Source organism: Myxine glutinosa, chromosome 7, assembly GCF_964187855.1.
Source record: "Myxine glutinosa chromosome 7, kmMyxGlut1.1, whole genome shotgun sequence".
Taxonomy (NCBI): domain Eukaryota; kingdom Metazoa; phylum Chordata; class Myxini; order Myxiniformes; family Myxinidae; genus Myxine; species Myxine glutinosa.
Genome location: NC_136267.1, coordinates 117,160,732 through 117,187,712, shown reverse-complemented (window position 1 = coordinate 117,187,712; position 26,981 = coordinate 117,160,732). Strand labels below are relative to the sequence as shown.

Below are 26,981 nucleotides of genomic sequence, written 5' to 3'. Positions count from 1 at the left end.
ACACTTTACATCTCTCTCTCGATTTGGTTGGGTTGATGTGCGTGTTCAATATTTCATTGGTCAAATTAATTCATGGAAACAATCAACATGCACTTCCATTTCAAATGTATGCAGGGATGGACAGGGAACTACCATTATTTAAAGAAGAATGTAGGGATGGTTTCACATGATAATTTATTGTGACCATCCCTACCTACCTTGGCTACATGTTTACAAAACCATCCATACATCCTTTTGCTTTGGTTTGGCAGCCATCTTGGACAGAAAAACGAACCTTATCCGATCAACACGAAACTTCACAAACGTGATCCCCGACCCATACATATGCAGAGTGAATATTTGTTAAGGTAATATGCCACGGTGTGGCAGCCATATTCGCTTGAAAGTCGATAATTTAAAAAATCCCTTGTCTGAAACCGCTTCACCGAACGATGTAAAACCTGTCATGGCTGGTTAAAATGTGATTCTTGAAAACGGCTGAAGGGATTTAAATCAAACTTGCTTATTTTTAGGACAGTTAACGAGGGCATCTACCTGTTGTGGGACTATGCGGAGGCATATTGGCAACACAGTCGCATTGCTCTACTTTTAAATGTCTTTTTATTACTTGTTATACAACAACAACAACATGCATTTTAAGGCCATGTTCCCTGCTAGAGCGGGGGTTAGCCTTGCGGTCCCCATGACAATCTTCTCCATTTTGCCCTATTTTCTGCATCTCTCCTTGTTAACCCCCTTGCCCGCATTTCTTCTTCCACCATCTTTAGCCAAGTCTTTCTCGGTCTTCCCCGTCCTCGACTTCCTTCTACATTAACTTCCATCACTCTTCTCAACCAGTCACTTTCATCCTTCCTCAATACATGACCAAACCATCTCAACCTGTTCCTCTTCACAGCATCAATCACAGGCAATATTCCTGAGGGGCTGGATCTTCGTCCCTCTATACAAGTTTATTTATCAGTTTATTCCCATCAGTTTATTCCCATCATCTTTCGCAATTCATCATTTGTCTTCCTCTCTCTCAACGATACTCCGCACATCCATCGAACCATTCGCATTTCCACCCTTTCCAGCCTTCGTTGCTGCTCTACGTTCATTACCCATGTCTCGCTCCCATAAATCATAACACTTCTCACACATGCAGCATACACCTTTCCCTTCAGCTTCAGCGACACTCTCCTCCTCATCAGCACGCCACTCAGTTCCCGAAACTTCTTCCATGCACATCTCACTCGAGCAACCGTTGCCGAGTCTGATCCACCTTCTCCATTCAGCATGTCTCCGAGGTAGCAAAATGTTTTCACACCTTCCAGCTTCACGCCGTCTCCAAGATCCAACTCAACATTTCCTCCATCTGCAGCTCCCTCTGTGCACACCTTACATTTGAATGTAGCTGCCACACTGGTTAATGACCCTCTCAGACCACTACATTTTTGATGAACCCACTCAGCACACATTGTACATTGAATGGAGTTCACTCCGACACCCTTCCTGCACACAGCACACGGCCACTTCCCAGTTCTTTCCACCTCACCACATGCTTTACCACTTGCCATCACCTTTGTCTTTCCGATATTCACCTTCAGACCTTTTGTCTCCATACATTCCTTCCACTTGTTCATATTTTCCTTCAGTCCATCCATACTTTCCGCAATCAACACCAGATCATCTGCATACAACAATTCCCACGGTAAACCCTCCTTTACGGTCTGAGCCAGCACCTCCATCACAGCTACAAATAGTAGTGGACTTAGTACCGACCCCTGATGCACTCCCACCTTCACCTCAAACTCACCACTGTTCCCGTCCTTCGTCCTTACAGCTGTGCGTGCTCTTTTGTACATTGCCATCACTACTCTGATCAACCATTCCTCCACTCCTAACTTCCTCAATGCCCATGTCAATACTTTGCGTGGACCCCTATCGAATGCTTTCTCCAGATCAACAAACCCAAAAAACAACTTCTTCCTCTTATCCATGTACTTCTCCTGCAACTGCCTCACAATGAAAAGCGCATCTGTCGTTCCTCTTCCTGGCATAAATCCAAACTGCATTTCGTCGATCTTCACTTTCTTCCTTATCCTCCTCTCCAACACCCTTTCCAATACCTTCATTCCATGCTCCAATAACTTTATCGCTCGGTACGAGCCACACTCCAGAGGGTCACCTTTCCCCTTGTATAGAGGGACGAGGGTACTCAGTTCCCAATCCACTGGAATGCGGCCTTCTTTCACCACCAGATTACAGATCTCTGTCATTCTCTTCACACCCCAACTTCCTGCTGCCTCAACATATCTCCCACAACTCCCGTCGGCCCTCCCGCTTTTCCACTCTTCATTGCTTTTATCGCTTCCTCAACTTCCTTCTCAGTTATCTTCTCTGCCGGTCCTAAAACTGGGTTACTCTCTATGTTGCCATCCCATTCATTCTCTGTATTCAACAGCATTTCCATATATCTTTTCCATCTTCCTTTAATTCCATCTGGGTCGACAACGATTTGTCCCACTTCATCCTTCAAGCAACTCACCCCCATCACATCACACCTCTCTTTCGCTATCTGCTTTGCAATCCTGAATACTGCTTTCTGACCCTCTTCCGAATCCAAGCGTTCTCCGAACATTTTCCTACATGCCTCCTGCGCCTTTGCTACCTCTTTCTTTGCAGCCTTCCTGGCTGCCTTATAACTTTCATGCTCTGCTGTTTCTGCTCCCGTACCCTTCGCCTTCTGCCACTCTTTGAACTTCTTCCTCTTCTCGTCAATCCTCTTTCCAACCTCAACAACCCACCACCATGTTTCCGAGTGCCTCGGTGGTCCTTTTGTCCATCCACATACCTCACCAACGGCTCCCAACAGACTAGCTTTCATTGACATCCAACCACTTTCAAGCTCAACCACATCATCCTCTACCCTACTCAGCCTCTCTTTTAATGCCTCCCTTACTGTCACCTCTTTCAACCTCCACACCTTCATTCTCGGTTGGTACTTCACCCGCCGAGCTCTCCTCGCACCTTTCACCCTTATGTCGCAGACAACCAAGTGGTGCTGTGAAACAGCCTCCTCCCCCGGGATCACCTTTGTGTCCCGGAGGTGCCCCCTATCTCGCCGACGCACCATCAGGTAGTCAACGGTTGTCGTCGACCCACCTGACGTGTATGTAACAAGCTTATTGTCCTCTTTCTGGAACTGAGTATTACAAATCAACAAATCAGCTCCATCAGCAAACTCCAAAATCCTTTCACCTTCTCCATTTCTCACACCATATCCGTAACCCCCATGAACTCCCTCAAAACCATCCATACTCCTTCCCACATGTCCATTCAGGTCTCCTCCCACCACAACAACTTCCTCATCTTTCACGTTTTCCATCAGCTTCTCTATCGCACACCAGAACCTGTCCTTCTCTTCATCGCTTCGACCAACCTGCGGAGCATATCCCGAGATGACGTTCACCAAGAGCTTTCCAATCATCATTTTCACCATCAAAATTTTCACCAATCACTTGTTATGAACAGGTTAAACTGTTGTATATTGTTACGACAATGTTTTAGGAGTTAATTACAAGTATTCAGTCGCTATATCATAATGTGTCAGAATTTAAGTGTTTGTAAACCCCGATTTTCATCAACCAGAATTGGATGTCTTGTTAGAGTTGCTGTCACCCTTGGCCTCCTGTCTGTGTCTCTTTTCATCTTCAATTTGTGTTTAACTGAAATCACCCCGTTATCCTTTCATCAAATCTCAACCTCAAACACTGTTTTTACAAAGGTGGCATTCACAGCACATTCACAAGACCTCAGCAACACGAGGTCGGAGGACCCTGCATGTATAAGGCGGGATGATCGCGTGTCACACTAACTCACAGTGCGGATGTGCAACCATCTTCACCAAAATCTAATCAATTCGGCCTGTCCCACACCCAACCTGTCCACCTAGTTTCATCCAGAACTTTCTGAGATATCGTTCTCACAGTCAAAGGTGGATACATAACCTCCATCTACCTTCGGTGGTGGAGGTTAGGACTTCACTACTTCTTTGCACCGAATAATTCATTATTCCATGACGGAAATATACGGATAAACGACAGAGGTGGGAGTCCATTAACATATACTTCAGGGCAGAGAGAATAGACCTCCGAAGATCTTTACCCCTCCGAAGATCTCCACCTGTATCTCTTCCTTCTGCTTTCGCTTGCCCTTTCTCGACTGTTATTCCTTGTAGGCTTTCTAGTTAAATGTGTTGTTTTAAAAACGAGTTGTTTGTTACACAAAGAAAGTAGACCAAGGAGGCCATTCGGCCCATCAGGCCTGCGCTAGATCAACGCCAGACCAATTGTATCCGTCAAAAACGACGCACTTCCATTGGTGGAGTTTTGTGGCACGCTTTTGTCCTCCAGCAGCTTTGTCTTATCGCCCTGTGTTGTGTCTGTTCCTGCCTCCCACTGCTCTCAAACCCCACCCCTGTGGATAGGTTGAATTAATGTGCTGTTATTAACGTAGTCGTAGTGCAGGTTTCATGAGTCCAATGGCCTTCTGTGTGGAGGGTCCTTGTGAAATACCTTCTTATTTCCTTCCTTCGGACATGTGATACATGTCCGAGCTCCTGTTCGAGCCTCCAAGCTCCATTGTACATTGATTGAATCGATGCAATGGAAAATTCAGGAGGCAGGTGATATCACAGCTCAGTCCAGGCGGTATTTTGATTTGGTCTCCGCTCGGTTATTTTCTACATAGTCAGGTTCACTATGTTTTTTCGTTCAAAATCATGGTAGATTAGCAAACCTATACATTTTTGGAAACGTTATTACATGGAAAATCTGAAAATCAATGTTTACATTTGCCAATTCCGACCAATTAGATTCGACCAATTCGACCAATTCGACCAATCGACCAATTCCATTCGACCAATTCGACCATTCGACCAATCACTTCGATCGACCATTCGACCAATTCGATCGATTCGATTAGATTCGATTCATCGAATTCGATTGATCGACCATTCGACCAATTCGATTTGCCAATCAATTTGACCGACCTTTGCTTGTGTGGAACGGACTGTGAAAACGATGCGGACTATATTGTCGGATACGACACACAGGACAGTGATGACGAACTCTAAAAGGCATATTCTGTAATCGTGTATGTTTGATGCCATTGACTGCCTGTGTAAATTTTGTCATTGACTGCCTGTGTAGATGTGAAGTTATACTGACTGCATGTGTATATATGATTTTGCTGACTGCCTGTGTATGTTTGGTGATATGAATTATTGTGACACATTTTGATGTTATTAACTGCCTGTACAAAATGATAACATGTATTTGATTATGCAACTTATCGCGAATATAAAGACAGTATTTTGCAATTCAAAACCTTTGATTCGTGTCTTACCATTCCCCATAGCACTAATTTGATACTTTCATTGGATTCCTTGTCCCTGAAAATATAGGTTTAGTATATTTTAAAAAGTTTTTAGGGTAATTAGAGGCAGAAATAGAACAAAATATGTATTTTACAGTGGCCATTTTGAAAATCCAAAATGGCCGCCATACAGGTATCTCTCCAAATGTAAACATTGATTTTTAGTTTCCTTATGCTATAACCTTTCCAAAAATGTATAGGTTTGCTAATCTACCATGATTTTGAACGAAATATAATTTATTGACATAGTGAACCTGACTAACATGTTGTATTCGGGAAATCGCAGGATATCCGTGATTTATATTGATATTTATATATTTATATTGATTTATATTGATTTATATTGATATTTTCTCCCAGAAGAGGAATCTATGGATGGTTTGGTCGTAATCTTTTGTCGGGATTGAAACAATGGTGTATCTTTCTCAGATGACCGATGGCTGCCGAATGTATTCATTCATCCAAGCTCGGCTATGGGATTGAAGCCAACACTTGGCATCCTGTTTATGTTAATAACAAACTGCAGAACCACTGTACATGTCGTGAACTTGGCTAAACCTCCTTGGAAGTGTTGTCGAGTTTTAATCCTGTTTGCCTGTCTATTACCTATCATTTGTAGCGCACACGTGTTGTAATGTTGTAACAAACAATCCCGTGTAAACACTCTTTGCTCTTGCCTGTATGTATGCCTTGTATGCTTCTAAAACCGGGCTGTCAAACTTAACTGCTAGCCAATGATGATATTGCCATTGCTGTAAGCTTTCAACACTTTTATTGGTATCGTCCTCCTTCCCCTCACCCCCTAATCCTCCTCACCCCCCCCCCCATCATCATCCTCCCTCTTCTCCACACCCCCCCACCCCACACCTCCCACACCTCCCACCCCACACCTCCTAGACCTCCCACCCCACACCTCCTATACCTCTCCCCTACCCCTCCCACCTCACCCCTCCCACCCTCTCAATCTCACCCCTCCCATCCTCTCAATCTCACTCCTCCTCCTCACCCCTCCTCCTCACCCCTCCTCCTCACCCCTCCTCCTCACCCCTCCTCCTCACCCCTCCCACCTCACCCCTCCCACCTCACCCCTCCCACCTCACGCCTCCCACCTCCCATCCTCTCAACCTCACCCCTCCTCCTCACCCTCCCCATTCCCCTCACCCTCCCCATTCCCCTCGCGCTCCCCATTCCCCTCGCCCTCCCCACATCCCTTACCCTCCCCACGTCCCTTACCCTCCCCACGTCCCTTACCCTCCCCACGTCCCTTACCCTCCCCACGTCCCTTACCCTCCCCACGTCCCTTACCCTCCCCACGTCCCTTACCCTCCCCACGTCCCTTACCCTCCCCACGCCCCTCACCCTCCCCACGCCCCTCACCCTCCCCACACCCCTGCCCTTGCCCACCCTACCCCTCCCTTCCCACATCCCACCTTCCACCCACCCCTTTACCCACCCCTTTACCCCTCCCTTCACCCCTCCCTTCACCCCTCCCATCACCCCTCTGCTCGCTCCTCCCCTCGCTCCTCCCCTCGCTCCTCCCCTCACCCTGACCTCACCCCATCACCCTGACCTCACCCCATCACCCCTCCCATCACTTTTCTTGTTTCTCTCCTCACCTCTCCTCCTCACCTCTCCTCCTCACCTCTGCTCCTCACCCCACGTTTTGTAATCACGTGTGTGTGTGTGTGTGTGTGTGTGTGTGTGTGTGTGTGTGTGTGTGTGTGTGTGTGTGTGTGTGTGTGTGTGTGTGTGTGTGTGTGTGTGTGTGTGTGTGTGTCTGGGCCATGACTTTTTTTTTTTTTTTTTTTTTTACTATTTGAGCTATTATCATAAAATTTCCATCAAAGCCTTATTATGAAAATACGGCATAATTTTATCAAAAGGTCAAAGGTCAACGTCCCATAAAATTGTCAATTTTCATCCCATTGACCTGAAATTTAAAGAATTTGCATATTGGGTACCTGAATTAGCTCACCAATCAAAAGGTAGAAACTGATTTTTTTTTTAGATCAAAAGGTCAAAGGTCAAGGTTGCGGAAAATCGCCAATTTTAACGAGATTGACCTGAAATTTAAACAATGTGCATATCGAGTCACTGAATTGGTTCACTAATCTAAAGGTAGAAGTCGATTTTTATTTATTTATTTATTGAGATTTATTTAGATAGATCAAAAGGTCAAATGTCAAGGTTGCATAAAATCGTCAATTTTTGTCCAATTGACCTGAAATTTTAAGAATTTGCATATTGGGTCACAGAATTGGTTCACCGATCAAAAGGTAGAAGCTGATTTTTTATTTTTTTTTATTTTTTATTTTTTAAATATCTAAACCCAAAAGGTCAAGGCTGCATAAAATCATCAATTTTCATTTGTATATATTTTTAAAACTGTTTTCGTTGTTTTGAGCAGACGTCATATTTTGCATTTTCAGATGCTTTTTTGTTTTGACTTGTCATCTGATTGTGTGCTTTGTCACTTTCCCTGGCAGGAGGGGTCACGCTTATTGCGTGTGAAAGTTCTTTCTGGAATAGATCTGGCCAAGAAGGATATTTTTGGAGCAAGGTAAGCGGTTTTGTCATTGACTTTTAATTTCATCTCTTAACAAAAGGATGTTCTCTTATTGTTCGGTCCTTGAGTTGCACAAATTCACAAATATTCCTGCCTTTGGCAATTCTGCTCTTGGCTCTGCACATGTGAACTTAAAAAAAGTCCTTCATTGCAATTTTGTCATTATGCATTTTGGTGTTATGTAAAGCTAGAGTAAATGAAAAACTCTGAAATCCTTTCAAACGACCATGCGACGCACTTATCACTTCTGCAATTTGTACATTGAAATCTTGTTCATTTTTCCAGGAATAGGACTTTCAGCTGGTACCCTGGCTCAATGTTATAATTCCTTATTAAAGTTTAGCATACAGTTGCTTGTGCCGTCTCATTGACGATCTTGGTTAGATGCTTGAGTAGGCCCATGCAGCTCGTATGTTTCCCATTAGATCAGAGGTTAGAATTACATGTAGATATAATGACTTGTACTTGCTGCAGCACTTTAGCAAATGGGGTCTTTTGAACCTTGGAAGTGTTTATGTAAAAAAAAAATAAAAAATGTGCATGACCTTTATCTTACTAAAGTGCTATTGATGGTAGTCGGTTTGAAAACATATTCACTTCACATTCCTAATCTGCTTTGATATGTTCAGGTTATTATGTATACAGCTTGGTGGATATAAGTGCTTTCATGCGATGCTCACATCAATACAGTTAGCGCTCTCTTTGTTATAACCGTCCAAAGTGTTGGCTTTATGCTCACCTTTGCTTCTTTCTGCCCCTTTTCTCTCCCCGCCTGTGGAATCGCTTCTCTGTGGTCCGTCCAATTCCACTTTTCCTTCAGTGCTTCAAGGTGGCAGCTCACTACCATCTCATATACTCTTTAATCCTCACATGCAATCTTTCTACCTCCAAACCCCACCGGCATATACAGGTGGTGGACAAAAAGTGGAAACACTTGGGTAAATGAGGGGCACCAAGTATATTGAAAGCAACTGCTTCTACACAGGTGTGGCTCATGTGTTAACTAAGCCAATAACATCCCAGCATGCTTAGTGTCATGTATAAAAATTCTGCACAGGCCTGGTTGCCCATCATTATGGCTAGCATGGCTGCAAGAGGAAACTGCAGTAACTTTGAAAGAGGTGTGATTGTTGGGGTGCATTTGGCAGGAGCTTCAGTAACGAAGACAGCTCAACTTGCTGAGGTTTCATGAGCAATTGTGTCTAAGGTGATGTCGGCATGGAACTCCGAGGGAAAGACATCATCAGCAAAGGGCAATAGTGGGGGGAAGCGCATACTCTACGATCGTGCATTTCTGATGTCCGTGCATTAATTTTGAAGTGCATGGTAAAGCAGGCGAGGAACTGCAGATCAATTGACTGTAAATTTCAACCTGGGGCACGAGCAGCCAGTTTCATCAAAAACGGTCTGCCGAGAACTACACAGAGCCGGATACCATATTCGGGTTGCAGTGCACAAACCGTGCATCACACATGGCAATGTACGTTTGTGAGTCCAGTGGTACAAAGAGCACAGGCAATGGACTACCGAGCAGTGGAGAAAGGTGATATGGTAAAATGAATCGTCGTCCTTCATGTTCTCGACAAACGGACGAGTGCATGTGTGCTGCCAACCTAAATAATTCTACAACCATGAGTGCTTGGGTCCAACATTGAAAGGTTCTAATGGTTTTGTAATGTTGTGGGGCACATTTTCCTGGCATGGTTTGGGTACAGTCATTCCCTTGGAAGGCAAGGCCAATGCCAATCGCTACTTAATGATACTGAATGATCATCTTCACTCCATGTTGCAGCACTTCTTTCCTGCCGGTAGGGGTGTCTTCCATAATGATAGTGCTTCTATCCACAGAGCATGCGTGGTCGCCCAATGGTTTAATCAGCATCACGCTGATGTTATCCATATGTCATGGCCTTCTCAGTCACCAGATATGAACTCAATGGAGCATTTATGGGATATTCTGGAACGACGTCTGAGGTAGCGTTTTCCACCTCCATCAAACAGGTGTGAGTTGATTGACTTTCTCGTGGAAGAATGTTGCCTTATCCCTCCTGCAGAATTGCAGGTACTGCTGGATTCTATGCCACGGTGCATACAGGCCATATTTGCCACATGCGGTGGCCCAATGCCCTATTAAGTGACCTTACATTGGTGTTTCCATTTTTTTGTCCACTACCTGTATGTCCTGTCTCTTTTTCTTTCATATAATTTTCATCTCATGTCCACCAATTTACCACTTCGTATTGTCAATATGCTATTGTTACATTTTCTGTTCTTTTTGTATACCAAAGCCTCACTTTTTTTTACAAGAAAACAAGCGCAGCGAAAACAAGCGTAAAAACTAACAGATTGGAGGTTGCTAGTATGCACTTGCATTCTCTTTGCAATTTCCTGGCTTGTGTCGCTCTTCATAGTTCCATTTGAAGTTGTTCATTGGTTTTCTCTGAAGGGGTGGGAGCTGTTTAAGGAAAATGTTTGACCAAGTGCTGACTTCAGGAAGTATTTGACAAAATTTATGATCACTTATGGAACTTTATTTGCACTTTTTTTTCCAAATGAAATGCGATTGCCTACAGGGTGATAGGTGTTGGCTTAGTGGTTAGGGTGCCGGCTTGGGATCCTAGGATCCTGGGTTCGAATCCCGGTCGATCGCTGAATTAATGCCAGGGGAGTTGACTCAGCCTGTCATCCTTCCGAGGTCGGAAAATTGAGTACCAGCTTGCTGGGATGAATGATCCCGGTGTGTACCCCGGTTTAGAATAGGTACACCCTATCCCTGCGCATCGTAAGAGGCGACTAAGGGTTGGCGTCAGGAAGGGCATCCGGCCATAAAAACATTGCCTCCAACAGGGAACCATGATTGTCATGGGGCCCGCAAGGCTAACCCCTGCTCTAGTGGGGAAAATGGCCTTAAAACGATCATTCATTCATTCATTTATTCTACAGGGTGATAGCTTGTCAAATTGTACTGACAATGATGTCACATTTTGACTTCTTTGTGGATCAGCGTTCGAGCTTAATATTTTAATTTTTTTTTCATTTTAACCACTTGTCGGTTGTGTTTGAGGCTACAGGGGTAGTCAACTGAAAGCTGGATCATATCCAGGTTCCTTCTGATGACTCCATATTTGCTCTTTGCTTATTCTGGTTTCTCCTGAATCCTGATGACTTCAATGCATTATTTGGTCTTTCTTTTGATTTCATAACCTTTTGTGCAATGACTTTACTGTCATTAATCATGTATGATTCGACATCACTTGGGTTAGATTCACATGTGTACATTTTGTGTGTGTCTTCACATGAGTTGTAAGACAAACCGGTATTGCAACAGAATGTCTTTTTCTGTGCTTCTCAATCCAGCTCGTCAAATATTCTGACATGACTTGGGATTGAATTTTATTTTAACCTTTTGTCTTAAATACTAATTTGAACAACTCCTTTAATACAGTAGTATCAAGAGGCGACTAACAGGGTTGGCGGCAGGAAGGGCATCCGGTTGTAAAACATTGCTTCAAAAAGGGGACCACGGTGCCCGAAAAAGGCCAACGCCTGCTCTGCGGGGGAAAATGGCCTCTAAAGGCTGTTCTTAAAAAAAAAAACTTTTAAAAGGTGCCAATAATATTGTCTGGGACATTTTAGGATTTCTGTGTGGAATAAGATAAGATTTAGTAATTTATTCAGCTTTTTTTGTTTTGTTCCACTGCAAACCAATGAAATGCATATGTAGATACCAAGAGATTAACAAAAATTTTTGGGAAGAAATGGTGCATTATTTGAAAAAAGTGCAATTGTACCAATATTTTTGGCCACGCCTGTATGTTGCATTTCTCCTGTCAAACTTCGTTTCATAATTTATTATTTTTTTTTGTATTCGTCATTTATCAATATAAAATAAAAATGGTGAAGAGCTGCAGCGTGTTTCGGTGCACAACTAACAAGTCAAAATGCTCAAATTTGTCCTTTTATTTGATACCAAACCGTGTTGAGTATCTAGATTTAAATCTAAGACCCTAACCCTACTTCTGTAATGAAATAGACGATGTAATGATGACGTTCAATATTAACATTAAAGTAAATGAATTGAATAAATATCTGTCCTGCTGTAAATAGAATTACGGATCTAACCTGGCGTTCTGACAAGGTCGGGATACTTCACCCCCGGCCAGTTTCCTGCTAGTCAATGGTATTCTGTATGGCAACCCGATGCAGATTTTGCCAGATGTAGGGTAGATTTTGTTGCAGCACTGTGTATGCCTTGGCAGAAGTCAGTTTTTCCGCAGCTTCAGATCCATGTTCCTGGATGTGTTCTAAGTATTTCATCATCATAATCTAGGCATTGCAGAGTCCTGATATGGCGTTCATGTCAGGACTCTATGATACCTAGGCATCATGCTGAACTACTCTGCTTTCAAACACAAGGAATGCAGAGTATACAAAGATACAGTAAACCCTTCAATATCGCAGGTTTAGCTTTCGCGGTTTGTCATTCGCAGGCATCTTCTCTGTATATCTGTTTAGTTATTGTGGGGCTTCATTTCGACCATTCCAGTTTATTATTTTAGCCTAGTTACGAGTCATTGTTTGTACCCACATTGGTGGCTATCTTTACCCAGAAACCTTCTGTAACTTCTCGCACACCTTTAATAATAGATGAATCGACTGTGTGGCATATCCGTAAAAGTGAGGCAAATATCCGTATGTTGGTCTTTCTTTGGGGGTGAGGAGGAGGGTGTGTGGTGTTTGTTTGTTTACGGAGCTGCAGAACGATCTAAAAAAGAAACGCATTATAGAAGAGAGGAGCCGCTGCTTCAACTGTAAAACAACTTCATTGTAAAGCGATTTATATGTATGTCACTTCTTTATTGTACTCCACCCCATGGGAGACATCAATATGAGCTCTGTCTAAATTTAGCTTTCATTTTTAACCCTGGTGTTGGGCTAGCGGCTAGGGTGCCGGCTTAGGATCCTAGGATCCTGGGTTCGAATCCCGGTCGATCGCTGAATTAACGCCAGGGGGGTTGACTCAGCCTGTCATCCTTCCGAGGTCGGCTAATTGAGTACCAGTTCACTGGTAATTCCCTGCTTGTCGTTAAAGGCGGCAAAAAGGGTTGGCGTCAGGAAGGGCATCCGGCCGTAAAACATTGCTTCAAAAAGGGGACCAAAAAAACAACAACAACCACGGTTCCCGAAAAAGGCCAACCCCTGCTTTGCGGGGAAAAATGGCCTCTAAATGTGGTTATTTTTTAAATATATATTGCACAGATGTATTTCTTGTACCACCCAAAAGGTGGTGGACCTAGAGTACCAAAGGTGGACGAAGGTGATGGTTTCACCCCTGTCTTGTTTGTCTGTCTTTGACCAGGATATATCAAAAGGTTGCAGACGGATTCGCACAAAATGTGGTGGACAGGTTGGGTGTGTGACAAGGATGAAAAGTTTCGATTTTGGTGAAGTACGAATCTATTCTAGCTGAATATGGATCTGGATTCGAGAATTTATTTTCATTTTTAGGTGATTCTTCACCATCAAAACGATATACAAGCATGATATTTCAAAGAGTTGTAGATGGATTATGACAAAACTTGGTGGATAAGTTGGTTAGATGTCAAAAACAAGTGGATTGGATTTTGGTTCTGGTCAGCAGATGTGGCCTTTCGATGTGATACTACATGTTAACTGTTCAGACTGGTTCAGACTACATGAGCATTCTACCGAGTGCCGTTCTAATTACCTCCACCACCAAAGGTGGGTGGAGGTTATGTTTTCACCCCTGTCTGTTTGTTACTTGCTGGAAAAGTATGTTGGTTGGTTGGTTTGTCTGTCCATCTGTCTGTCTGTTTGTGCGCAGTACTACGTCTACATCGTTGCACATAGCATCACCATACTTTACGCACATATTTTCCTTGCCCTGGAATAGATTGTGCCCAATTTTTAAAACTCTCTAGGCCCAAGGTCAAGCTGAAGGTCACCCAAAACGTGAAAATCGTGGAAACTGTCATTGGTTACTCGGGCAACGGATGCTCACGTGGTTACACATTGCAGTTACACATCGCCGTCGCTGCGATGCGAAGCGAAACATGCCTCAGAGCTGTCGCATTCACAATCGCTATGTCGTATGTACTCCCAATACGTGTTTCCTTCATTGTAAAAACTACCAAGTCAACAGTTAAAAGGATTTTGAGCCGACAGGTGTTACGGCCTTGGCAAGATCGATGGAGACAGCGATTTGTTAGCTTATACATCACCCAAATAGCTATGCTGGCTATGCTGCTAGTTATACACCGCCGGCAAGAGTATACATGTATAGATTTCAAGAGTATATATGTATAGATATAGATTTCCTGCCATTTTGATGCAAAATGGCCGATAAAAAAAGTACATTCCGGCAAGTCCTCGGTCTCTGACCGATTTCTAGTCTGTTTGTCTGTTTGTGAACAAAATATCTCAAAAAGTTGTGGACGGATTTGGACGAAATTTGTCAGAGATGTAGCGTACTAAATGTTTAGATTTTGGTGAAGATCCGGATCCGGATTCGGATCCGGCTACTAGGATTTTAAAAGTGATTCTTCACCAATGGGAAATAGGGCCAAAAACGATACCGAGTAGGATATCTCAAAAAGTTGTGGACGGATTTGGACGAAACATGGTGGACCGGTTGGGTGTCTGACAAGGACGATTCAATTAGATTTTGGTGAAGATCTGAATATGGATTCAGATATGAGAATGATTTAATTTATTGAGTGATTCTTCACCCTTGGGAGATAGGGCCAAAAACAAAACATAGCAAGATATCTCAAAAGGTTATGGATGGATGATTTCGATTAAATGTGATTCTGTATTGTGATTTTCTGGTCTACTCTGGGATACAAAATGTAAACTATTCACCTGGCAGAGGTATGCTCTCTTCTGAGTTTTGATTGTGATGTTTGTTTTTGGCTGCCACCAACCTTCCTCTACATTTTGTCTAACCCCAGGAACCTATCCCCCTTTTTCACACAGACTCTTCGGTTTAAAATTCATGGTTTTGGATATCTTCGGACTTTTCAGGAATGCAACCACCACAATATTGTCAAGTCTGTGGCCGATGAACCCCAGCTGCAGACGAATATCTGAACGTTGTTACTCTGGGGGGGTAAACCAGAACTTGGTGGGATTATCTTTTTGCGTCCGTGGGAAGGGCCCGAAGTCTTATCTGAATGGATGGCCGCCACAGGGCTTATTCCTCGAACCCACAACCACAGAAACACGACAAAACAGAAGTGAAATTCAACGAATAATGAATTTATTACGAATAATTGTAAACTAAATAAAATGAATGTGAGGTAAGACAAACTATCTCTTAATTTGAGATGCCTCCACTCAGACACACAGACACAACGGGTGTTTCGTACAGTATTACCTCCCCAAACCCCGGTTACGGTGCACCTCAGAGTCTGGAGTGGGAACACGGCAGAAAGATTTATTATTTTGAGTGTTCTAATAAACCATGGTAAGACCACACACACTGGATGTGTTTCACATAAATTTTACGATGGCAATTTTAACTTCATTTTACAAATTTTACAATCAAATTTTTAATTTTACGATGGCATTTTACGATGAAACATAGGCAATTGTACGATGTTTCATGCCGTTACTTTTGACACTATATTTTAAACTCTGATAATGTAGCAAGCAAGAAATCATGCTTTTTGTTCTTAACATTTGTAGGTCTTGACGTGAGATAGACCTTTCTTCTGATAGCTTTAATTTTTTGATAAGTTTCATCTTTAAAAAATGTACATTTATAAAGCTAAAAAGGTGCTACAACTACTAATCTGAAGATCGTTACCTCAGTAAGAAACTGAAAAGCCAGTTTTGGAAAAGCATGTATTATCTGCATGCTGAGTTTCAAAGAGCCTTGTCTGTCGTTCGCGTTCAGTTTGATTAAATGGACGTCTGTCAGCTATCAAATCACAACCAAAAAACGTATTGCAAAGTGAATATTGAGCAATACAAAACTTTAGACTGAAAATAGAAGATAAGAATTCACTACTATACTATACTCTATCTATGTGATCGTGTGCAATTTCTCTAGCGGTCAGTGGGATAAAATTTAGTTAACCCTCCGATAGTTCAAAACTTTGTGTGGGTTGCATCAGCCTTAATTTACACTCCATATTTCGCACGTTACCCGCCTAGCCTCTTTAGCATATTTATTCGTTTCTTCATCAACCATGCATGTGGAATGTACTCAGACCCCTTGAGAAATCTTAACCATCAAAAATAACACAACACAAACCTTTTTCCCATGGAGCCATACGTATTTTCGAACGAATTCTGCCAGATCGCGAACGTAGTGGAATCCCCCATCGGAAGCAAATTCACATGGAGCGACATTGAAATCTGTCTAGAATGCTTTGTTTGCAGATGATGCAGCTTTTCTGATTTTTGATCCGGAAGGACATGAAATTAGCGATTCATCTTGTAGAGCACGCGCACATTGACCGTCTGCAGCTTTGGGAATTGCACGGGCTGATGAAGACGTATCAGTTTGCATGGCAAGCAAGTCAGTGGTGCCCAAATCTAGCTTTGCGTCTGAAGAATCGTCAGCAATAGTTGATGTAACAATGGTTCTTTTCGGCGTTTGAAGCTAGAAACCTCATCGGGAGGTGGGGCTGGAACTCGTGGAGGATATCTTTCGACGAGATCGACACATATTTGGCAGGAGTCACCATTGCAGTTTGTACGTGTCGCTCATGAAGCTGATTCAATTCTCTACTTTGCTGCAGAGAGCAGCGTCTGAAGACGAGGGGTTAAGTTGTAGAGCTTAGAAGCACTTGAACTCGAAGTGGCCCCGTGAACTGCATTGCACACACTCGATTGACATGGCAAGCGTTACGCCTAAGTCCCCCGTCGGGGAAGTGATGTGAGTTGACAAAGTGGAAGACGCAGAAAACATGCTATGATATGATATTTCGCTCACAAGGTTCAGACATACATGGAGGCGGCCATCTTGGATTTTGACGTGGCGACCCAATTTTCAATAGCGTTCTTCCTTATGCCTAGATACACCCACACACCAGATTAGAAGTTGGTACTTCGCTTATTTTTCAAGATATTCATCTCACAAGGTTCAGACATACATACGAGGTTCATACAAGGATATACATACAAGGTTCAGACAAGATTTCAAGTTGGTATTTTTCGAGATATTTCGTTCACAAGGTTCAGACATATATATGGTGGTGGCCATCTTGGATTTTGACGTGGCGACCCAATTTTCAATAGCGTTCTTCCTTATGCTGAGGTACACCCACACACCAAATTAGACGTTGGTACTTCGCTTATTTTTCAAGATATTCATCTCACAAGGTTCAGACATACATGGCGGCGGCCATCTTGGATTTTGACGTGGCGACCCAATTTTCAATAGCGGTCGTCCTGATGCCGAGATACACCCACACACCAAATTAGAAGTTGGTACTTCGCTTATTTTTCAAGATATTCATCTCACAAGGTTCAGACATACATGGCGGTGGCCATCTTGGGTTTTGACGTGGCGACCCAATTCTAAACAGCGTTCTTGCTTGTGCCTAGATACACCCACACACCAGATTAGAAGTTGGTACTTCGCTTATTTTTCAAGATATTTCGCTCACAAGATTCAGACATTTATATGGTGGCGGCCATATTGGATTTTGACGTGGCGCCCCAATTTTCAATAGCGTGCTTCCTTATGCCGAGATACACCCACACACCAAATTAGAAGTTGGTACTTCACTTATTTTTCAAGATATTCATCTCACAAGGTTCAGACATACATGGCGGTGGCCATCTTGGATTTTGACGTGGCGACCCAATTTTAAACAGCGTTCTTCCTTGTGCCTAGATACACCCACACACCAGATTAGAAGTTGGTACTTCGCTTCTTTTTCGAGATATTTCGCTCACAAATTTCAGACATATATATGGTGGCGGCCATCTTGGATTTTGACGTGGCGACCCAATGTTCAATAGCTTTCTTCCTTATGCCGAGATACACCCACACGGCACACACCAAATTAGAAGTTGGTACTTCGCTTATTTTTCAAGATATTCATCTCACAAGGTTCAGACATACATGGCGGCGGCCATCTTGGATTTTGACGTGGCGACCCAATTTTCAATAGCGTTCTTCCTTATGCCGAGATACACCCACACACCAAATTAGAAGTTGGTACTTCGCTTATTTTTCAAGATATTCATCTCACAAGGTTCAGACATACATGGCATCAGACATACATGGCGGCGGCCATCTTGGATTTTGACGTGGGTTGCACCCACACACCAAATTCGAATGCGGTCCTTTGCTTACGCACGCACGCACGCACGCACAAACATAAGGACAAAGGCTCTGAAATTAACAATGGATTGTATTCAGGGAAGAGTTGTTGAACTTGTGAAAGAAGAGGCTTGTTCTCTGGGAGATACATTTCTTTGTATTGTTTGAGCGATTGGGTCCACATTGATTTAGGAATTTGTCTGAAGCAAACCACACATCGTCAAATTCGATTATTTTGATGATCTGAAGATGAATTGTAATAATCATCGGGAAGTGGCATCTTTGCATTTCTGGGACCAGGGTTTTGTTCAACGCCTCCGCACACAGGCAGGTCATCACCAATCTACCACCACTTCTGTGCGTGTAGGCAGGGGATTCTGCTTTCATCTGAGGGATAAGCAGCAGCACAACAAACACTTAAGCCTTTGAATTAGAAGCTGTGAACAAAGATAAGCTTCAAGCTCAGCAGTGACTCCAACTAATACACTGTGCTCTCTCTCAAGTGGTAATCTACATTGAAAACGTAAACACAATTCCTAAAAAACATTTCGAACCTTTATGAGTTTTTCATGCAAAATTTTCTACTTGCGTTTTGGAGTAAAGACCTACTAAGGGTAAGGAAAACGATGTCCGATTTATCAACGCAATCAAATGGAAGCACCAAAACAGCTGTCACAAGTTCCGACACACGAAAGTCAAATTACCCAGTGTGCACACCAATGCAATTGTAGAACAAAACAAGTAATTGTATTAAGAACTCTCAGATACACAATAATAACACTTAAATAAAGTACAATGAAAATGTCACTTGCATCAAATGAACAATGCATATGATGGTACCATCATTCCCTTATGCTCTCAAACCCATAAACTCATGAGAGGCCAAATGTGAGTGGAATGTAACATTCCCCAAAGTCCGTGCACAAATCCCAATGCTGTGAAGGTCGAAATCGTGCAGAACGGAAAAACAACAGGCAGGTATTGGGCGCAGCTGTGGATGAGGAGTTACAAGGTGAGAGGTCCATATGGGAATTGAGCCGATATGGAAACCAACGGCGATCCACACAATGATGTCGATATCGGAATCCCAATGACATATCACGAAGCACCAGGCGGACAGCCTCTTCGATGACAAAATGGCATATAGGCCTGTGATGGAGGCGCTGGCTCCCTCCAACAATGACTCACTCTTGGTCATAAAACCTGAGACTCAGGTTTAAGTGCACTCGCAATATGTGATGATGTCGTGGGCAATCCCTTTGCCGGGAAGTCTCAACTCATTCACGACCAATATCAAAAAAGTCCACTTGCAGCCTCTGTGACTCACGGCTCTCTCTCCTCCTCTCCCTGCTGATCCCGATCTCCCCTCTTCCGGCCTCTTTGCCGCGGCTTCCTTTTTCCTTCACAAACATTTATTTTCACCTTTTACTAAAGTCATCTCCATTTCACACAAAAATCTTAACAACAATATTATCTGAAACAAAAATATTCTTCAAGTATATAATAACAACAAAGGCGGAAGTGATGGATCCGTAACAAGGGGAAAACATAAAATAAAAGAAAATGGTGTGGTGAGTCAGCCGATACTCGGCCTGCTCCAACGAGGACGAACGTGAACGGTCCCCGAGTCTCCACGCTGGAGCGCACTAGATGGCTCGAAGCGCCACATGGCACCCTGAGCCACGATGCGGCGGCAAAACATCCTCCTCCTCCGAATTCCTGGCCGGACAGCACTGCGTGGCCACAGCATGCCCGGAGAGCACCACTACTCGGGAACACCGTTCTCCTCCGGTCGTTCCACGCTCCACAAGGCCCTGATAAATCTCTCAGGTGCACACAGCACGAAGCACAGCCATCCTCCACCCAGGCCAGAACAAGAGAGAGATAATGAGGTGGAATCTTCCTCTTTAAGGGACCGCGCAAGCTTTCTCTGATGTCACCCTCTGGTGAATCGCCCGATCGCTGCTCATCACCCCTTGCCTCCTTTGCCACTCACAAAGCTCGGGGCGTGGTTTCTCCGTTGAGAGTCATCAGGGGCAGAGTCTAGTCTCTCATCGAGAATGTTCGGGGTTTGGTCCACATGACGGTGTTGTGGGTGAATGGAGTGCTCGTTGTTGTAGTGACAATGTAGTAATGGAGCTGGTTGCATGGCTGGCCAAGTTTTGTAAGAATATTAGGGAAAAATCATAGGAGTGAATTACATACTGGGGATTATCCTTAAGCCCTATCTAATTTAACACAAAAACTAGCCTCCGTGTGGTGACATGCAAGCACTCTTAAGCTCAACGTTTACCTTGCTTATGTACATCGAGGGCTCTTCTCTTCACGTCACACGGTCCATGCTAAACGATACATTCCTATCTCCACTACGGTATTTCATCCCTACCCCACAAATGTAACAATATTTAAGGGTTTACCATACTTCCATGGTAAAATAATTCTCTGCTAAAGCATAAGGTGGGGAAAGTGAATGATTATGATGTAGTTCTTAGTAGAGCTTGCACATAAAATATAGGGATATAGACATCGGTGTACTTTTACATGGATTACACGGACTTTATGAGGCAATGAACAAATCAACATTATTTGGAATTTAAAGCTGGAGCCTCAGCATCATGTGTCTTGGATTCAGGTGGGGATGATAAATAGGCAAATCCATAATTCCTTGAAGCTTTGTCTTTTTGATGTTGTTGGATTTGACAGGAAGTCATTGTAGCTTTCTGTCTTTCCTCTTTGCAAACTGTTCATGTATTTTGGCTCTTCATTCTGCTATTTCCTCTTATTCAACCTCTGTTTACTCCACAAAGATTCACAAAGCGCATCATCATAACAAATGACGACTGGCCAAATGTTTCAGTTCTCTTCCATTTTAATCTTTATGTTTGCATTACCATAGCAAAGGGTTAAAATCCCACAAAGGCAAAAAAGCAACCCTAACCCTAATCGTAATTTTTTAAAATCGTAATTATTAATTTATTTATCATTCTTAATTTTTCCCAGGGATTCTTCTCTTCTTTCTTAAATGTATTGAAGCCAGCCATAAAATGACCAGCATATCTCGTTCAGATGATGTTTATGTGTTTGGAGGAATATCCATCAACGCATTCGATTCAAATTCCATATTTTGTTTTCTTGGAGCCAATGTACTGTCGCGTGAACGACACGACTACCTTGTGTGGTGAACACTGTAGGATAGCACGGATGACCAAACGAGCTGTTACTCTGAGGCGGTCAATCAAATGGTGGATATTACGCATGGGGGAGCAAGAGGGAGAGTGGAAACTGGAAACCTCACGACCACGCTCTTCCTTTAATTAGTGGAGCATTACCTGAATGGCTTCCACTCGACGTCTCCACACCTGAAAAAATATAACTCAAACGAAAATGGATTTAAAATGTACAAAACTAACGGGTTTATTTAAATAAATGCCGGTACAAAGAAAATGCGCGATAAACTAAATTCCTAAATTGGGATGTCCCTACAAACAGATCCAAAGATAGACAAAAGGGAAAAATAACTGAAATTAAATAGGCGTCTGTGTGCACTTAACTCAACTTGGCCGGGGTGTCTTGTCAGGGGTCATCAAAATCGTCTCGGGGCCTTGGCGGGAACCGCACACTCGTTGGCGGAACCAAGGCCTCACTGTGTGTCGCACTGCAGCGAGCCAGCAGTGCTCGTCCACCCGTCGCTCTTGCTTGGAAAGCCGTGGCTCTTCCTCCTCACAACCCCCAGCAAGATATTGGCGCACGGCCGCCCTCGATGAGATCCAAAATCGGAGAAGATTGATGCGGAGAGAGATAAAAATGCGATCGTTCACCAACATAGTTCAAAACAAGTAAGCGCAAGAGGGAATCGGTCAGAGCGAGGATCCAATGGAGAGAATGTCCACGAGCGCGTCGAGTCAAGAAGACCAGAACGAAGAGAGAAAATGTCCGCTCACGCGTTGTTTTATCACCCAGGCTCTGACGTCATCTGGGGTGCTCGCCAATCAGCGAGTCGCTCCCTACCAGTCCTTCCCGTCAATGAAACCCCCGCCCAATCACGGCTTCTCGGGGCGTGGCCTCGGCCTGCCCGACCTTTGCGCTTCCCAAGTCGGGGTTGTCAGTGGTAGGGTTTTGATGCATGACTTCCGGTTAGCTTTTTAATTAGTGGGTTTAAATGCGGGCAATTGCGTGTCTTGGCAAAGTGACTATGGTGTGGTGCCAAAAGGGACATAGGAAATAAATTACAGCGTTAATGACATACAAGGGATAAATTACCCATAATCCCTGAGCTAATTAACATACCCCACTCCTTGTAATGGGGACGAAGATACACTTAATCCGAAAACACGGTCTACCGGATCCCTACTTTAGTACATCGAGGTGGTTCTTCTTCTTCGTGACAGTCGGAGCACACTAATATATACACTCTACCTGGCCTATGGTATCCCTACCCCCAACAAACGTTCTCCATAATTGATCGATTACCGGGTGAGTTTTTTTATTGAAGCAAAATTAATGGAATTGTACTGTTGCAATGTCATATTCCAGGATTGTTATTGGCTGCTGTTTAATTGAATTGCTATAATTGCTGCCTGTGTTTTCATCAGACACACTCTGAAGTAATGCAGTGACATCAAAATACAATTAAATCTGCATTTAGATCACACTAAGAATTAAATAAACAAGTAAGTTAAAACAACATGCAGTGTATGCGCACACTTTACTCTGAATTGAACTACCAGTAATTTCTTTGATATGTAGATTGTTTCATTTCCTCAATTCTCTCGGGTCGTGTTTGCTGTACCTATGCCATAGTCCAGAATAAAAAAATAAAAACAACTTTCATTTCTGATCATTAATCTTGAAATTACTTGATTACTGCAAGCATTGAGACAGCAGAACCCAAATTTGAAATGAACCCTCCCAACTTGCATTTATATATTTTCTTTTTTTCTCCATATGGCAATGTGCTTCTTAAGACAGCATGTGCTTCTTAAATATCTTGTCTTGTGACATTTCAGACAACGCTGCATGATTTTGATGCATTACTATGGTGAGAAGCCTTGCCTCTCCCAGCATCATAATGCATCTTGTCATGCGGCTGCCTGTTATTCTTTGGTTTTATGCCAACAAAAATAATCGATGGCCATTCCAGAGTCTTGGTGTAAACCAATTTGCCCCACTATAGGATACCTTTTACCACCTGAGCACCACACCCTCAACCCAAATGTCTGTTTTGTCCATTACAGGCCACTAAAATTATAGGGTCGGTGTGTAGGAGTCATTTTAATTTTTTTTTATTCTTATTTTTTTCCCCATGGATCCTTCTCTCTCTTAAATGTATAAAAGCCATAAAACGGCCACTCTATCTCGTTCAGATGATGTTTACGTTGGCGGAGGAATATTAAATCAAAGCGTTTGCATCGTTATGTTTTTCTTTTCTTGGAGCCAATGTACTACTTAATTTATCAATTACTGGGTGTGTATTTTGTCGAAATAAACTGTTGCTAAATTGTAAATTCATTTTGTTATATGCAATGCTTTGTTTCCAGGCAGTAAATTTTCATTAATAAAGAGCTAATCTGTCATTGCTTAAAAATACAGAGGTTACCCAGAAATAGGCTGCAAAAACGTCATTAAACTAGAACGGCACTCGGTAGAGTGCATACCTCCGCCAGGCTTAACAGTTTGTTTTGCATTTCACCGATAGGCCGGATCTGGATTCGGACCTGAACCAAAATCTGATCTCATCGGCTTGTTCTCGTCGCTTAACCAACTCATCCACCAAGTTTTGGCATAACTCGTCCACAATTTTTTAAATACCATGTTATATATCGCTTTTTGCCCAATTTCTCAATGGTGAAAAATGACTTGGAGAAATTAAATAATTATTGTATCCGAATCCATATTCAGATCTTCATCAAAATCGAATCGATTCGGTCTTGTCACACACCCAACTTATCCATCAAGTTTCAGCCAAATCCTTCCATAACTTTTTGAGATATCATGCTAATATATAGGTTTTAGCCCCATCACTCAATGGTGAAAAAAATCACTTTCAAAATTCTCTGATCCAGATCCAGATTCAAATCTTCACCAAAATGGAATCGATTCTTGTCACATACGCAACCTTTCCACCAAGTTTTGTCCGAATCCATCTAAAAAAAATTTGAGATACAGTATCCTGCTATATATCATTCTTGGCCCTATCTTCCAATGGTGAAGAATCACTTAAAAAATTATACTAGCTGGATCCGAATCCGGATCTTCAACAAAATCTAATCATTTCGTCTGTGTCACATATGCTACCTCTCCACCAAATTTCGTCCGAATCCGTCCACAACTTTCTGAGATATCTTGTTCACAGACAAACAGACAGACAGAGGTGAAAGCATAACCTCCATCCACCTTTGGTGGTGGAGGCAAAGAAGAACTGCCACAACAATTTCAAGATTTAAGTTCAACTTTTATTGGTGACATGTTTGTTACCAATAAATTTGCTACAAACTGGAACGTAACTCGGAAGTTGCTCGTGCACAGTCATACTGGAACACCTCTAACACTTTTTAACAATTCTCAATTCAAACTGTTCAATCAACAACTTTCATAAAACTACAAATTGGAAACAGCAACCAAAAGATGGAAGATATCGTGCATAGCATGCATGATACTTGCAAAATCCAAATAAACGATAGTTGCCATGGAAACAGCGATTTCGTAATTTAGACAATGATACATACTACCAAGTATTTTACATGATTGAATATTGTGCATACCAAATTTGGTTGATACATTTTCTAACTCAAATTTGGGTGATACATTTTTCTAATAGGTGTTTTACTTGTTTTGGATGGCCTTCACCTTCACTATTTACCTTGTCCTTTGACTAAATTTCCTTAAAATTTCCTCACATGTACTACACATTTACGTACAAATAAGCTGGGTAAGTTACAACTTGATATCTTAAAAAAATATGTATTGCAATAATATCACAAAGTCCCTTTTGATTTTAATGGAGTGAAATTGTTGTCCCGAAAACCTTTGTCAAAACGGCAAAATCGATCGTTCTGATTTTTGATGAACCAATTTATTGACTCGATATGCAAATTCTGTTCAAATATCAAGTCAACAGGATGGAAAAAGTTGACTTTATATGCTCTCTTATTTTATTTTATTATTTTTATACAGATTCTAGGCTCATGGAGGAGCTAGAACACATAATGTGTCAGGCCATAACAAAACAAGAGGAACAACTGAAAGTGAGGGGGAAATGCCAACAGCAGAGCTGAATACGGTGATCTTGACCTTTGTTTGGCCTTATTACTTCAAGAGGATCAGTTACTCAATGTGCAAAGCCTGTTCAAATTTCGAGTCAATCAGATGAAAATTATGCGAACTGGACCATCTAACGTCAAAAATAACAGGCTTCTATATTTTGACTAGCTCTATCAGTTGGTTAATTTTTGGGAAGATCGGTCCAGAATTGCAACCTGTAGGCGACTGACAGGAAAAAACTATACCCAGGAAATTAATATACGTACTTGCAAACCTTCAATTTCCAAGTAATTATTGGATAACTGTTTGGGACTGACGAGATAAAACAACAGGACGAACAATAACCTTAAATTTCATTACGTCTGCCCTTTCAGCAGGTGTTTGGGTGATGATACTGCCATTTCAGGATTACTATCACGAGGACTGGAACCAGGCACCAAAACCGCTGTGCTGTGAGGATGTTGTAAAGCAAAAAAAGACAGATATTTTGTGATGCAAAATGAGCATGTTGACTTTCGTCTTCCCATTAGGATAAAATAATAGTCAGATCAGGAATGTTCTTGGAACTTACTTTTGGTTTCTGTGGATGAAAACAGAAGTAATCTTCCTTCCACAGAGTGACAGATACAGTGACTTCCGGTATTGATGTCACACATTTAAATTATGGTTAAAACTATGGTAAGAATGTAGCCTGGTGTTGGCTCAGCGGTTAGGGTGCTGGCTTGGGAACCTGGGATCCTAGGATCCTCGGATTGAATCCCAGTTGATTGCTGAATTAATGCCAGGGGGGTTGACTCAGCCTGTCATCCTTCTGAGGTCGGCAAATCGAGTACCAGTTCACTGGTAATTCCCTGCGTGTCGCAAGAGGCGACTTACAGGGTTGGCGGCAGGAAGGGCATCTGGCCATGAAACATTGCTTCAAAAAGGTGATCAAAAAAGGCCAACCCCCACTCTGCTGGGAAAAATGGCCTCTAAAGGCAGTTTTATGGTAAGCATGCCTGATGATGCTTACCCCATCAAAGGCAGTCAATCTTCATGTTGTACACGTGGCAATGAATCATCCCTTAGTGGCGATAGCCAGCGAACAACAACGATACTATGGCTGGCTGAATGGTACCGATCACCGGAATGTTCCGTCATCCTGCATGAAATGAGACTTTAAACTGGACATAACAGAATAAATGAATGAGAGTTCTGCATTTTAGATGCTGTCAGCAGACTGTTACTTATGCAGGCCCGACAAAGTTTAGTGATGAAGTGTGAAGCGGTGAGATCGCAGATACAGAGAGGAAAAGGAAAACAAAACATCGTCATTTTTGTTTTATTTACAGACTAACGAGCGCACTTTTCATAAGAAGCACATTCTCTTTCTTAATTACTTAGGTGTTATGTCTGGAGGACAAAAAGGGCACCAGAAGGACAGATGTATTTTTTTTG

At 42.6% G+C, this 26,981-nt stretch overlaps 1 protein-coding gene across 6 annotated transcripts in view; it reads left to right on the top strand.

Moving 5' to 3' along the window:
• The window catches only part of LOC137431527 (E3 ubiquitin-protein ligase NEDD4-like), a 274,005-nt gene that overhangs the window by 28,502 nt on the left and 218,522 nt on the right, over positions 1-26,981 (top strand). For all 6 annotated transcript variants that reach the window (XM_078782180.1, XM_068122932.2, XM_078782179.1 and 3 more), the window contains exon 2: positions 7,905-7,978. In XM_078782180.1, the coding sequence (XP_078638306.1) occupies positions 7,905-7,978 (74 nt within the window). The remainder of the gene's footprint in view (positions 1-7,904; positions 7,979-26,981) is intronic.